Source organism: Toxotes jaculatrix, chromosome 9, assembly GCF_017976425.1.
Source record: "Toxotes jaculatrix isolate fToxJac2 chromosome 9, fToxJac2.pri, whole genome shotgun sequence".
NCBI classification, from domain to species: domain Eukaryota; kingdom Metazoa; phylum Chordata; class Actinopteri; family Toxotidae; genus Toxotes; species Toxotes jaculatrix.
Window position 1 is genome coordinate 8,538,859 of NC_054402.1, and position 16,225 is coordinate 8,555,083.

The following is a 16,225-nucleotide window of genomic DNA, read 5'->3' on the forward strand; positions in this document are numbered from 1 at the left end:
CAAGGCAGTAACATTCCTACTTCAGTTATTCTGTTTTCAGTGGCATCAATATCACTTTGTAGATCTGATCTTTTATGTCTTTTGTTTGTTTACTGTATCTGTTTCAACCTGTCACAATTAACCAAGCGACCTCACTTATAAATGAATACAATACAATAAAAACAAGAATGCAAAGTATTACCACACCACTGTGTTTCACCACACAACAGCTCTGACACTGAGGTTGTGATGGAAATCTTGTGAGCTGCTGGAAGAAGTGTCAGGAGGCTTCAGATGTCTTAAGCAGAAGTATTTATTGATGCTCGATGCACCGAGGAGCAGAGAGATGAGCAATGCAAGTTGACGCCGTGTAATGCCATGAGAAACAGAGACACTGGCTGTTTGTTAAGGCTATGACTTCCTCCACCGGAGGATCTGGATATCCTCTCTACTACTACATGCCTAGGGTCTGTATGGCAACCTTGAGCCAGCTGAATTCTATCAGCTATCGCAGAGACAGACAGTGAACTACTGTTTTTAGGGCCAATTTATAAGAATATAAGCTTAATACAAACTAAAGGAAAAATTCCCTCACAGAGGTTATTTGGTTATGAGATTATATCTGATGTAAAAAATAAATGTTCTGAATTTATCATCTAATGGTTTATATATATATATGTATATATGTATATATATATATATATATATATATATATATATATATATATATATATATATATATAATATATTCTGTATTGATCCACTCTGTCCATCTAATTCAAGGATTGTAACATGAGGGTCTGTAACCGTATGTCATCATGACTGAAACCTGAGTCAATTTTGTAGCTTATGGCAGCAAGACTGTAACAAACCTTAAATGACAGAAAATCACTATTTCCATTGTGCTGATCTCCACAAAATCATCTCCAGTATTTGAACTCTAATTTGATATCTCTCGCACTAAACCATTCCAGAGAAAACCTTCGTTAAGCTGGAAAAATAAAAGCATGTATGTATGGTAGTGCTGCCTGTAAATGCAGTGTGAAAAATTACGCAGAGCTAGAGCGAACGCAACACCTGTGCTGTGATTTATAGTGAATTCTAAGGATGAGATTCATCTGGGCTACATGTTAATTAATCATTAAGAATCACTGATCATTCATTTTGTTTTGTTTTTTTGTGTTTTTTTTAACCAGCAATTCTGTCACTGACTTTCTGGTTGCTATCATGTCATGCAAAATGGCATCCAGAAACAGACGCGGGTGCTGAGGAGCACTTGGCAAACATTCCCATGGGTGCAGTACTGCAGTACGACAGAGCTGATGCAAACAGAGAGCCTGGATGATTCATGGCTCACATAACATCTTACATTAGAGGACAACTGCAGAGAGGGATATTCAAGATGTGCCATTAAAGAGCGGTGCCTATGCTCTTCCTATGTGAAATAATTGGCGGTGTAACATTTCTTTTCATTTCTAATGATCCAGCAAATTTGATCTCTGAGAATCTGTGTTCTGGCTCTGCCGTTGCCATAACTTATCACACTCCTCATTTGAACAGCATGGATGGATGGACAGGAGAATGGACGGGTACAAAAACTAACCATCAAAATATAATGCAATAAATAAATAAATAAATAATGAGAACATTCATTCACTTTGGCACAGCAATAACGATATTACTTGTCATAGGAATCGTGACGAATGGTGATGAGTTTTTTGACCATCCCAAAAACAGAGAAGAGAAGAAACTATTTTTAAATTCCTTACCTGGTGAATGAGGAGGAGGGGTACACATGAGTACCACACCTTGGCCTTCACGTACAGAAACCCCACCTCTGGTCTTCCCACTGAAAGCACCGAGATCTGAAACAGTACGCAAAGATAATCCATCTCAGCAACACGGTAAAATATATGATGGTTATGTGGAATCATTTTGAAGGGAACAGAAAACATGTTCTTGTACCTGCAGCCAGGCTTCAACTTCATTATATGATTTAGAGATGTAAAAAAAAAGCACTAATGCATCAACATACTTGAATTCTGAGGCGGTGTTTCCAACCAAACACACCCTTATGGAACACTACAGCATTTATACTATATACTTTGGATGTATATCATGTACATCCTATTGTGTAACAGGCGTGAGTGGGAAGAGCAGGAAGAAAAAAAATATAATGTGCCAAAGACTGAATGAATCAATTTCTTAACACTGAATTTCTCAAAGAATTTAAATCATTAGAATTAAACCATCCCCAATATAACATCTCAAAAAAACTCCTTTACCAACATGTAACAGAATTTGTTTTTACCTCGTTGTTTTTGTGTGGAAGTGGAACAAAGCAGCTTTAATCTGAAATGCCAGAACTGCAGCCTTTGGGAACCTAATAGTGCCTGTTTAATTTCTAGTTGAGTCAATGCCAAAATGTAGAAATCAAGCGACAGGCTGCTGACCTAGGGCAGGTCTCTGTGTCCCCACCACATTCATTCCATCACTTTGAAAGACACTGTTTACTGCTACTCTGGAAGTGTTGGATAATTATGCCTCAGAGTTGTGAAACCTGTATTTCTTCTAAATTTCTGGCACATTTAATAATGATCGTGGTTCATGGCTTTCACCTTAAAATGCAGCACGAAATCAGTTTCCCTTCAATGTATATTTCTTTATTTTTCCAGAACATCAGTGTGGTCGCTTGTCCATTTTCTCCTCAAAAAAAAAAAAGAGTTGCAGCCAATGGTTACATTCAATGTGATCCACATTGACTCAGAGAAAGCTAAAAGATAAACAGAAAAAAGATTAATTTAAACCAGTAAAAAAAAATCTTAAGACTGTGGTGAAAAGAAACAGCCAGCCATGTAAAAAAAAAAAAAAGAATATAGGAACAATCAATATTTGTATTATGCTGCACCTTTTCAGTAGAATCAGTCAGGAGAGTAGGCTGTCATACAAGCTGGATTTGAAAGCATTCAATCTACACGATAAATCAGTTTGCAATGCTGACCCCTTCCTGTGCTTAAAACAAGGCTGAGCCAACACTGAGCAGACAGTTTATCAGCTCCAGACAGCATTCGATGTTGGAACAACAATACACAAAGCTAAGATTTCTGACATGCAGATGCCTGCAGATACCCTCTCTTGGTGTCCAATGTTATTTAAAAAGTTGTCCTGTTCTGCTACCCCAAAGCTACTCAATCCCATCCTCTTGGCCCATTTGGTATGTATGACTATTGTTCACTTATCCGTGCTAACAATGCGCCACCAGAGTGCAGAGATGGAGAGCCTCTGATTGTCACCATGTACACTATTGATTCGCCAGCAGCTGTTACCACCCTGTGTTTTTTTCCCACTACGCCTTTGTCATTTTTTTATTCATCCAGCGTGAATCATGACTTATTGCTGATCAATGTTCTCTATTGTGGCTTTAATGAGCAAATAGACAATAGGTAAGCTAAAGAGATTTCTCATCTATTGATAAAATGAAACGCATGAGTGAGTAAATAAGTAAAAACATAACACAAAGACAGTAACACCAGCTGTCTAAGGACTATTGACCAAGGCCTTTTACATCTGAAAGCTGAGGTACAGCAATAGTTACTGCTCACAGGCTATATGTTGTGCAAACACAAGTCTTCCTATCCAGCTTGTATAATTTAATAAATACTGAATATAGTTTTCATCTTTATGTATTTCCTCTTTGCTTTTCTACATAACCAACTTCTGTAGCACAGTAATAATTCACCCAACAGTATTTCCAGTTGAAGAGACCTATTACATAGGCACATGGGAAATTATACATTTCAGGCAGAAGCAACACTGGTTGTTTGGAATAAATAAGTCATTGTTAGCGTAAGCATAAAAAAATAAAAAAAATAAATGTATATATATATATATATATATATATATATATATATGAGAGCCACCTACATAAACCTACAGTACACTGTCAAGTGAGAAGAGCCATTTAGAAGCACCACAGCAATGAAGACCAAGTGGGTGTTTCAGTCACTCAGAAATAAGACATAAGGGCATTCGTATGTTATGGAACCAGGAGATGAGGTTCAAACAAAACTGTTAACGACTGATCATTTCCCTTTGCAAATTAGAGTTATGTAAGTGAATCAATATTAATGACTTTTTAACAATGTAAAAACAGCACGGTCATTAAAGCGTCCTCAAAAATTACAAGTCAACATATGTCTGTATTAATGTTTAAAATCCAGAAATACACTGATGAAATTTGCAGCAAGCTCAAGAGCAGGTGCTCAATGCAAATGAGTTAATTCAAGATCTGTATGAATTAAATCAATGGACATTAACCACTGATCATTTCACATTTGTAGAACATTTCAGAGTGGGGTGTGTGTGTGGGTCTTCAAATGCTCAAGTCAAAGCATCCCGTTAATTTCATTACTACTGTACTGCTCAGAGTGGCTCGATACCTGAGCCTCAGCCAGACTCTCGTCTGCTGAGAGAGAAGAACTCTTTGGGGAGAAAGATCAGAGGCCTCCTTTCTGCCTGCTGCCTTCAAAGTCACGGCTGAAAAACAGCCCAAGTGTGAGTTCAGCAGCTCTGAATTTCAAAACAAAGAGAGGGAAAAAAAGCATCCTACTGAAACATCTTTGGAGCAGAGTACACGACCAGTGGATAGAATATAGACAGCCTCGACTGAACCTTTTCTCATACACTCCGGTTGGTCCACTCTACCTCTCTCCTGATTCTCTGTATGAAACAGAGCAAAATTCATTCAGGCCAGGCACGCCCAAATTTATTTAGCCAAGCCTGGTCTAAGCAATTGATTAAAAAAAAAAAAAAAAAATTGTACCTGATCTTAGTCCAAAGCTAATAAATAAAAATTCAAACAAACAAAAAAAGAAATTAGTAAGACAAAATAGCTTAAGTACAGACAAAATCTCAAAATCTCCCTACAAAGAAACACTCTTAAGCAATCAGAAAAACAAATCAGCCAGCAACTGCTTAAAAACCTTGTTTTCATGTGTCCCTTTACGGTACCAAGCTATTCAGGTCAGTTGGATAGCAGTGCAGGACTTCCAATAGTGCACTGTGGTGAGGGCTCACCATTTTGCCTGAAAAAGAAACCTACCACAAATGCCAATAGAAATGATTACATCTTAATGAAGTGTAATATTAGCCTTAGCTGATTATTCAAGGCCAGAATCTGACCTGAATATGTAGTTATGTAAATGAAAACTGGAAACTGCATTCAAGCTGAATCATAGATCTCTAGGATTTACTGTGCTCTGCTTTAAATTATAGCAGTTAAGAGTTTGTTATTGGGGGAATACTGTTCCCCATCCAAAATCAGAGTTACAAGGAGCTGGCTGTATTTGATGTCTCAATGTACATTCAAGTTTTCACAGCAAATAAAAACACCTAATTACTTCGTTAAAACATTCAGTTTATGAGGAAAAGAATTGCTCATGTGTGTCTGAACTAGGTAAAGCAGTCGGCAACTGTGTCAGTGCTGGAAAATGTGCAGCGCCAACATGAAAAGAGAAGAAAAAGTTGAGCTCCACGCTGAGTGATAAATACCCACCATTTGTTATGCTGAAAGAGAGAGGGAAGGTTCTGCATCCAAATGTGTGCTGCGGGGCACCTCTCTTTGTTTCTGTGGCAAGCCTTCTGAAGGGTCGCATTTTAAAGAAATGCAGACTGAGCGTGATACTATTACACATTTATGCTGTTGAATATATGTACTGTGTAAAGCTGAAGAAATAGTCGCACAAGTGTGTCACCTCACGCTCAACAGCCATGGATATAATTAAAGGAAAAATGTATTTGGTCATGGGATGAAAAGACTAGGTTTGACAGGTTTTCTGAATACAGTTCAGTAAAACACAGGAGGCAGCAACGTCTACTTAACTCTCATGTCAAGTTCAGCATATTTAGGCAACAACCCCAGTAAGGCACCTTGTTTACCATATTGTGAATAGACCTTGTATTGTAATTCTTGTAACAGAACGTGTACAGTATGCAGGAGAGGATAATTATTGCACACAAACATATTCAGCAGTACCAACACAAGACATGACTACGGCTGCATATCTGATTTTAGTGAGTTTTTAGTGACTTTTAGTGTGTGTCTGTTGGATATGTTGCACTGTGGAGAACAATATAGAACTTGAACTTAATGTGTATTATGTTTAAGGGAAATTTGTAATATTTTTCTATTACAACTTATTTCTTATTACATGATGACAAAACATTGTGATTTGCATTTTTGTTGCATTTTGTTGTGATTAGATTTTACTTGATATCTGTTTTTGGAAATTGTTATATTTCCTATACACATTTTTTTTTTATCTCTATTACTAACAGTATTTAAACCATACCCACAAATAAAACGAATATTTGCCTCAGTGTTTCTTTAACTGTATGATGATACTATGTGCCACCATTACACAAAGAAACATTCATTCTCCCACTTTTCACAGTTCTGACTGGTTCTTCAGATCTCACCACAACAACAGTTGGTGAGATGTGGGATTTGTTGCTGACTCAACAGTACAATGAGATGGCCACACATGTTTATTCAGTGAATGACATTTTAGGGCTGTGGCTCCAAACTCTCAGGCCACAGAAAACTTGCTTCCATACAACGCTGCAAGGCAATAATGTGATCCAGTAAAAAGAGTTGAATAAGAATGATATAATTTTATAAACGATTATAGGCCATTTTTGCTGTTATACCTTAAACTTGGTGCAGCCTGTCTATGCTGCATCTTTCCACATTACTCCCTGTCATGGCCCCCAACACAAGGATACTGACTGACCTGTCTGTTAATGGGAACTACAAAATCCAATTTTTTGTAAATATGGCTTGGGTGGAGCTGATGTGTGACAAACAAGTGGCCATGGTCACAACTGACATATCTGCCAATCAAGCATGACCCAAAACATACCCTCTACTTATGCCTTATTATGCTTCAAGACTTTATTTAATTCTTTCATTCATTCATTTAATTAACTGGAAGCATATGTCCATGAATTGCACTGTGAAAAAATGAACAGATTGGGATTTGAAGTGATAGCTTTTGTGGTGTTCCCATTTGCTTCAATATAGGACCTAGCACCCATTACAAGTGGCACATCTTAAAGCACTGCACTATACTTAGGTACTTGTGTTGGTTGCTGCTTGGCAGATAGTTGTTGAAAAGGAAGATAATACTTTCCAATGTGAGGTCATTCTTTGTTATATAGCAGTATTATTTTTTAATTACTCAAATAAAGAGAAACAAAGAAGCTACAAATTCCTGGCAACCATTTTCACTATACTGTGTGACATATCTATGTTTGTTTTAAGAATGAGCAGCTGTAGTCACCTTTAACAAAAAAGAAGTGAAAGGTATCTACAGAAACTCTTCACTGAATGAAATGCACTAGAAAAAAGGTGCAATACAAAACACCACACTATGATTTATTTAAACAAAAATGTTGGCAAAATTCTATAGAAGGAGAATCTTGCATATTCCCACTGCATATCTGATTGATAACACAACGTCAAGCAAATGCACAGCATTTTATGCAAAACCAAAAATAGCTGCCCATGTCTCAGTTTGAAGCTTAGACTAATAAATGAGTGCCTACATGTTACATTGCTCATTTTCAGGCGAGTTCAATTTTTCAGGGAAAAAAAAAAAAAAAAAGGCTCAAGCTCAATTTTTTAACATACTGATTTGGCACTCAAATGGAGAGAGGAGGAGGAAAAGGAAATGATCTGGGCAGTTGAGAGGACAGATGAGGGTACATGTTGAGGTGCAGCTTCTGTCCCTCAGAAACTAGCAGCACTATTTTGAAGCCTGTCTGTGCTTTACCATCTGGACATTTCAGCCTGCCAATGCAATCTGGCTTATATTTAACTTAGGACTGATCTTCCTTTGATTTTTGCTCACTTTTATGATCATGCTGATATATATCAAACTTTGGGAAACAAATGAAACACAAGAGTAAAGACAACCTTTGGTTGTGTTGGCCTGAAGAAAATAGTGCTTTTATAGAGCAGAACTCTAACCCTTTTTACCATCTACAAAGTCTCAGGCTAATCTAGCCATTTGTTTCCTAAATAACTCCTGGAACAAGTGGAAGTCCCCATAACAAGACATGAGACCACGTAGCTTTATAGCAACAGCTCAATGACTGAGAAAGGTAAACTCCCTGTGGACATGCCAATAAGGCTAATATGGCCATTGCTCCCAAGGAAACTAGAGAAAACCAACAATGCATTTTCCTCTGTACACAGTGCCCCTGGTCTCGCTATGTGTGCTGCCTTTGCCTCTGACAATGTTTTGAAGGTGGGCCAGGGGATTACTGGGGAAAGAAATGTGCTTTTTGTTATCATTTACCATTATGACGTGGCATTTGAGGGCACATACAGTGCAACCCTGTTAGCGGTGCAACCGTACAGTATCAGAAGGAGTCGTTAGGAGCTAAACTTGGCAACAAAACCTTACTGTAGACGCTGTAGTGTTTATTTAGCCCTGGAATGAAACAAGTTTATTTTGACTCAGTGAGGTAAAGAGCTTGAAGCTGAGTGTTTGCTATGAGGGCCATGATTTTCACCCCCTGCTGTAAGTTCGGCAAACATTTTCACATTTTACCCACACAGAAACATACCGCTACATGCTGCTGTATACTGCATGTCAGACTATTAGACTTTCTGTAAGCAGAAATGTAAAAGATGGTTGAATGAATAAATAAAAACTCTACTCACATGCAAACTGTAAAAGAGAGTCTCGACTTAGGACAGTCCCAAAGCTGTTCTCTGCTTTACACTGGTACTTTCCATAGTCAGTGATCTCACTTGCATTAGTAATAATTAAGTTTCCATCAATGAAGCCATAGCGGTAATCTGCCTCTGCATCCACTTCTGTGCCATTGATGTACCAACTGAAAAAATTAAGAACAGGAGATTTTAATATATTACACTTATAATTGATGAATGACAAGCTAATGAGCTGAGAAAGTAGAACTGCAATTAGGAGACAGACAAATATATGTCACACCTGTATGTGGGTGGTGGATTCCCCCGTGCCTCACAGTGCATCACCACTTTCTTTTCATCAGAATCCAAAGGAAAAATAACATCATCTGGCTCCTGGACAAAAACAGGCCCAAACTCTTCACTTTCTATGAGAAGGAAAAAAAAAAGATAAAAGACAAGGATGATTGCAATTATCACAACAGTAACAGCACTCAATTTTATCGTCCAGTTACTTATTGTATTAATCCCCAGTCTGGCTAGTGAAAGCACATATTTTGTACCAACATGCTTTATAGGAAACAAGAGAAAATGAAGATGTACAGCTCCACAGTGTGATGGAATTATAAACAACAAAATAGACAGTAACAATAACTAGTATGACATTCTGCAGCAGACAGCAGATTTTTCTGAGAGATGATAGCACTATTGTGACATATTGTATAACTGATGCAGCTGTGCAGCACTAAGAAGGAATTCTAGAAAAGCAAGAATCAAAATTTGTTTATACTGAGAAACCCTGGAGGCTAAAGTAGTAATTTCTTAAGTTAGAAGTGACCTTTGTGATCCTACAGTTAACCTGGCTGCGTATGATTCATACAGAAAAAAAAAAATGTTGAAATGTCACACCCTTGCGTTCAACCTTTAAGCTATCATCCAATTACTCGTACATCTTTTGGACTTGTTGTTTGTTGTTTGCCTTGAGGGCCATGGACTGAGCCAACAATGTTGTTAACATGGGTCTTAGCACACTGGGTCCTAACTTTGCAGTAATATTTCTTGGCCAGGAGGGTTAAGGTTACACATCTGCAGTCTCTGAGGCCTGTTTCCTACTATGATCCGGGATCACACTTCACAATAAAGCACATATGTTTGAACAATGATATCCAGTGGTATACAACCAACATCATATTATTTATCATCTCTTCTCACAGATCTATTTCCTTTCACAAACAAGTAACTAGGCAATTTTTTATTTGTCAGAGAGGAACTGTTACAATAACACAATCTTTTCTTTTTCTGTCAGTCCTCCAACATTGTTTACTATCCTCCTAACAGTCTGAGGCAGGCCTCGTTTTTATATAACAAGCTCTGCAAGCAAAATTACAAGAAACAAAATAAGCCTATGGTAAAAATGATCCAAAAAAATGGCCCCATCTGGGATTCAGACGTTGGTAAATTCTGTGCAACAAATGCTTACTTTAAGTATCTCTCATCTCTAAAAAGGCATTACTCAACTGCAATACACAAATGAATGTAATAAAACAAAGAAAATGTCTACATGACAACAAGAGCTTATTTCAAATGTATATGTCACAACAGAATTGTTTTTTGGTTATTTTCTTCTCACCCTTCATATTGTGGTTGACTGCACCATTCTTCTCTTTAAATCTAAGCCAATATTGCACACGTATCAACATTAAAATTTTACATACGTCATTTATATGGCATTCATGTCACAGCATAGCATTGAAATCCCAAAAGTATAGAAATTTGACATTTGGAGTGCTGATGATCTCTCATCAAGTGCGCTATTCTGTATGTAGTGTGCAAAGGGAGTACTTTTGTTGTTTGGAAACAGGGTGAGATTGGTTATCAGGAGTTAGACACAACCACAGCCATAAAATGTAAAGCAGTACCGGCACATTGGCATCACCACCCCCCTATGCTTTAATGGCAGCGTCTTGAAGAAGATTAATCATACAAATACTCATTTGAACGGAGAGAGAGGGATCTTTGTAAATCACTGACATCATCAATCCATTTTTTACATCAATATGGATTAAAACCTAATCAGAAATGCAAATATATAACATGAAACATGTTTTCCAATATTGTTAAGACAGAAAATAATAAAAATAAAAATAAAAATAAAAATAACACTACTGTAGACCCCGAAGGACCACAGTAGAGATTAGACGAGCAAGTAGGTCCAGGGCATGATTTAATAACTTTAAATAAAAAAAGACAGACAGAGGGTGTGTTACACAATGTTGCAATTAAAGTAACTAAGTACGCCACATTGGGATATTATTTATATTTTTGCCGTAAAGAGTGCACTGAAAGCTTGAATTACAAATGCTTATATAATTTAAAATTTATGAAATGCTATTCAACACCTTCATGACTTCACCTAAGCCACGCTGTTTCTTGATCTAACGTCCTCCTGATGGTGATTTGAAGTGGCTCTCATGTAAAATCTGAACTCTCCATGGCACAAATGCGCCAACATATTGATGTGCTTCCTCGCCTAATGTTTTCTGCTTGACAGTCTCCACTGCAATTCTCTTCTGTTCCCTCAGAGTACTCTACCCTTTGATCCAACCTTCTGTTAACACAGAAGTGATGCACTTATTGTAGAAGGTGTCCTCGGTATATTGCATTTCAGAATTTAAGACTTTCAAGACAGCTGAATCTTGTGTTCTTCAGAAGAACTGTTCCTCTATGAGATGATGAATTTATGAAGAAGGTAAGGCGAATAAACACTTGGTCTTGGTGTTTAAATGTGATAACACAGCAGAGCAGCTGAATTTCTTACAGTATACTGTATATATATTCATGTTGTATGTTTAAAAAGATGTCACTGTATTGTGCGTTTAGGTTTGGCTGGCAGTACATTTGATCCGGTACATAAATAATACAACAACGCAAGTCACCAATCTTGAGTACTTCTCACTATTAAGGAAAGATCTGATGACAAGAATCACAGCTTCTTTCTCAGGGTATATATAATCTCAGCAGCCCTTTGTCATCAATTTACAGCTCTACAGGGAAATAAAAAGCTTTTGAAATAATAATCAGTGGAGGAAAAGGAATCAATATTAAGTTGCAAACCTTGCTGTGCATATAAAGCAAAGCAATTCAGCGCTTGTGTCGCTAGAGTTAAAAAATAAATGAAAGAAAGGCATGTCTCAGACATCCATCCATACATTCATTCAACAATAGCAGTATGCTGCACCAGCCCCTGTTTTGCTTGTGGAGTGGGCCATGATGTATGATGAAATGATTTCTATTTCATACAAAACCATACGGTTTCAGGTGCTGAATTGCAGCTGAAACACGCAAGAAGTGAAACTGGGTAACATCATGGCCTAGCAGTGCATCCCTAGGGAAGATCCCAAGTGTCTGCTGGTGTCTGCTGTTCATAGACTACAGGCAGTCATTAACTGCACAGAATTATATATCACTGAATATGATGACTTTATACGATCACTCCCAGTTTGTGTTAATTCTCCAAATTTATTTTCTGTCCCCTAAAATCGAGGGATGATGTGTAAAAAGGGTTACAATGTCCATCTGATGTGGATGGAAACAGACTCAAATTAAAGCTGGGAGTTGGCACTTAAATTCATAGTTATTTTGTTATGTTTTATTTTAAATACAGTGTGCTTCAGCTAAGAGACAAAACAACAAAAGAATATCATTGTCCTTCCTGACTGCACTGTAATTATGGTTAAGAGTTGATCCTGACCTGAATCAGGACATAATGTATGTTACACTGCAGAGAGCCATTAAAAAGCTATATATTCTGCTTGAGCTCACAGGTGAAACTAACCATGAGTTTGACTGACTTCAAAGTGTTTAATTAATGGACAACTAAAGCACAAATATCTTATTTTATCATGCTGTGTTCCAACATCAAAAACCCGACTCAAAAAAAGTTAATTACTATTTTTCTTATATCTTCTGGGACACCTAGTTGCTTAACTATTGTTCAATTACTGGAACTGTGCCCACCTACGATACCTACAATTTTCGTGACCATATGAAAATGTTAAAGAGTTGGATGAAAAAGAAAAAAAATAAAATATAAATAACAGGTTTCAGAGCTTAAACTTGCAGCAGGACATATGGTTTGTGTGAGTGTAAACTGCAAACAGACACACAAGCTTAGAAGTAGTTTAAATCACTCATCTTCAAGTGCCACAGCCATCTGTCAGTCACAGAGCCAAAAAGCAATATCCCCTTTAAGCCACCAAAGGTGTATTACTTTTTGGCATCCATTTCATTCACTGAACATCAATCCAGTGCAATGGTATAATGCTCTTGTCACCACTGACAATGAAGAGGCATTACTCTCACCTTGGTTATAGAGATGTAAGTCATTTTATGGCTACATAGTGATAATGCTGTCAGAAAGTTAAAAAAAAAAGACAGAAAGATAGGCACAGATGCACCAAGAAAGAAGTAGATGAAATATCAAAACACAAAAAAAAGGTAACAAGAAAGAGAAAAAAGAGAGTTGTTATTTCTGCTTTCTGCCTGCATTTAATGTGTCTAACTTCATTACTTGCAAAGTGTGCTATAGCAAGATCCTATTTGCCAATTCAGCAGCTACTTCAGATTTCCATTAATTAAGCACTCCAGATGCAATAAGCATGATGTGATTAATCATATATTAAAGCATCGATGTGTCATTATATCCACTCGAATTATTCATCCTGTAAGTCAGGACAGCAAGTGACCCATGTAGATTTATGACAGTGTGTTTCCATGCTGTGTTTGGGGCATTAAATCCCCCCTTTTGACAAAGATATCCATCATATCTATGGCTTCTATACTGACAGGAACACAGAGAGAGTTGGATATTGCCATGATCCCACTTCAATTTCATAAAGGGCATGACCCTGGTCACTGAAGACCATACACAGTGATGATAGATAGGGGAGATTCATTTCTAGACCAAATCTAAACAGACAGGAGGCCTGCAGATGTAAAGTGAGACCAGAGACGGCAGACTGTTGGCAGAGTGCACAGGAAGCGGAGCGAATTCACACCAATCATGTTTGGAGGAGTTTATTCAAACTCTGGAGTGTCCACCCTCTGCGTCTGGTTCATTCTGGCAGGTGAGAACAATGTCATCTGAAGTCATGTGCTGCCTCCTGTTCGTACTAAGACAACCTGAGAATTCAGGCCTCAGTCCTGCACGATGTGATGACAAGGCAGCTGATCGGGGCTAATAATGTAATCCAGGACAAATAACAGGAAATGACCCAAAAAAGCAAAGTTCTCTTTGCAGAAGGAGACAGATGCTGACATATGATAGCTAGCAATTACTCCTAACACACTGAGGGCAAACTACTCTTTACACATAAACATATTTATTTATGCAGCGTTCTCTTCCTGTGTTCTTAAGTAATGAACACCACAGTGTGTAAATTATGTCAATGCGTATACAAGCGTTCGTTATCCTTGACTGAAGTTGTGGATAAAATCTATGCAGGAAGACAAGTTTCCAAATTGTGCCATTAATGAGCTATTTGTGAGGTTACCTGACTTTTAAATACAGTCTGCTTGTAAGTGTGAATGTGAACTTCGACAAACCACAAGCTAAACTTTTTTTTTTTCCATTTTGGTTCAGACAAGAACAAACTAACTGTGGGTTTGACTGCACCATTAGTTTTACCTTCACTCCGGTAGTCCTCCTGAGAGCTGAGCAGGCTCATGGCTGACAGGGGGTGACTGGAGAAAGCAGGCCAGTCAGGAGTCACCAGCCCACCACTGTGGTGTTGTCGGGGTCTGCTGCGTGAGTTCAGCACTGACGACGAGCTGTCTGGTTTCATTCGCAATACTGCTGCATATGATATAGGCCGTGCTGCAACAGCTCTTGCAAAGTCTGGGAAAAAAGAAAGGTGAAACACATTGAAGAGTTACATCATATTTAGTCATGACTTTGAGTGAAAGTGATCCTAAATAGTCAAAGGTGACAAAGGTATCCTAAATCAATCAGAAAGAATTATGCTAATTTGATTGTTTAAAAAATCAGAATGCTTTTTGTTTGATTATACACGATGTTATAGCATAACTTCTGTAATCTATAGCTCTTTTCTGTGTACTATCCTCCTCCTCTCTATAAAACTGATGAGCTGCAGTCAGTTTCTCATGTTACAGTTGCAGGAGGAATAATTTTCAACAAATTAGTTTCCTACAGGGCAGAAATCTTGCTGAACATGAAACAAAGACAATAACAGAGTAGAGACATCAGGATAGGGAGGTGTCACAAGTCAGAGACAGCTCTCAGTGAAATAGGTGGAAAAACCTAGAATGTATTTCCTTCAGTATGCAGAAAATCCATACACTGTTGAAAAACATAAGCATAGTATCTGTGGTGTAATAGATTTCTGAAAATCCACATTTTGGCAGCATGGTGTGGATCTGGAGCTCTGAAGCCAAATCTGTTTGTCTTAAAGCCTTAATGGAACAATAATTTACCAAATCACCACCAAGAAACCTGTTAAAAAGCAGCGAAATTACCAATAAAGACCACAGCTTCTTTTGTTAAAACATTTCTATTCTCTGTTTTTTGAACAATGCTAGGAGTCTTTCCCCTTTGACTTCAACACTGTCAGTCTTTTTCTGGAGCATCTAGCAGCCATTAGAGGAACTCTGTAAAGGCACTTATGATGCCTTAGGTGAAAACATGCACTTCTTACAAGGTAACACAGATACTCTGCATACTCTGGAAATCACTGTCATCAAAGACTCAAATTGAATAAAATGGCAAATGTAACAGAGCAGGAGAGAGGCAGCTTCCTTTAAAGTGAAAGAGTCCATCGGGGTTCAGAACAATATCTTCTCTGAAATGTAAACCACAGCTGAGGCTGTCACTAGTCACTACTGTCACCGTATTCTTCTGCTTTTTATTTTTGAGGAATTCAATCCACTTTATGTAGGGTAATTTGTCAATTGTGCTGTCTTTTATGATACTATAAATATAACAACTCAAGATTACACACACAATTAGTTTCCTTATGACAGCTGATCATCGATAAATACAGCTACAACAAATAACTGAAATTACTGATAATACGGGACCATTGCTGTACGGTTATAATGCTTTAAACTGAGATGCAAAAGACTACAAGCTCGAAGCTCAGCAAGAGTCTAATCAGAGTTCTGCAAAGGGGGGTGGGAGTGTTTTGCACTACATGATAAAGTGCTATGAAAGAACTGAACAAAACTGAGAAATAATTATGTGCCTTTGGGGACTTGTCAGCTGCAAAAATACTGCTATCTACAAAAGGAGAGTGGGCAATTACTGTATCACATATTCTGGGGAGAAGCAGGATATGGAACTCCATTTGAAATTAAAGGTATTGTGAGTTTGAAAATTGATAAGGAAAGCAATTAGTAGCTGGTTGGTAGTCAGTTAATTCCTTTATCTTGCTGAGAATCAGCTCAATTGATGGGTAAACCATATTGCCACTGCTGATGTCGACAGTTGGCTGAACAATGCAGAGCCCTCCACTT

The 16,225-nt window shown here is 37.8% G+C and overlaps 1 protein-coding gene across 1 annotated transcript in view; it reads right to left on the reverse strand.

Annotated features, from left to right (window-relative positions):
• cntn5 (contactin 5) overlaps positions 1 to 14,553 on the reverse strand; it is a 52,711-nt gene extending 38,158 nt beyond the window's left edge. The window contains exons 1-4 of the mRNA XM_041046189.1: positions 14,382 to 14,553; positions 9,000 to 9,123; positions 8,708 to 8,883; positions 1,749 to 1,844 (exon numbers count right to left, since the gene is read on the reverse strand). Coding sequence (XP_040902123.1) covers positions 1,749 to 1,844; positions 8,708 to 8,883; positions 9,000 to 9,123; positions 14,382 to 14,538 — 553 coding nt within the window. The 5' untranslated portion in view covers positions 14,539 to 14,553. The remainder of the gene's footprint in view (positions 1 to 1,748; positions 1,845 to 8,707; positions 8,884 to 8,999; positions 9,124 to 14,381) is intronic.
• Positions 14,554 to 16,225: the final 1,672 nt, after the last annotated feature.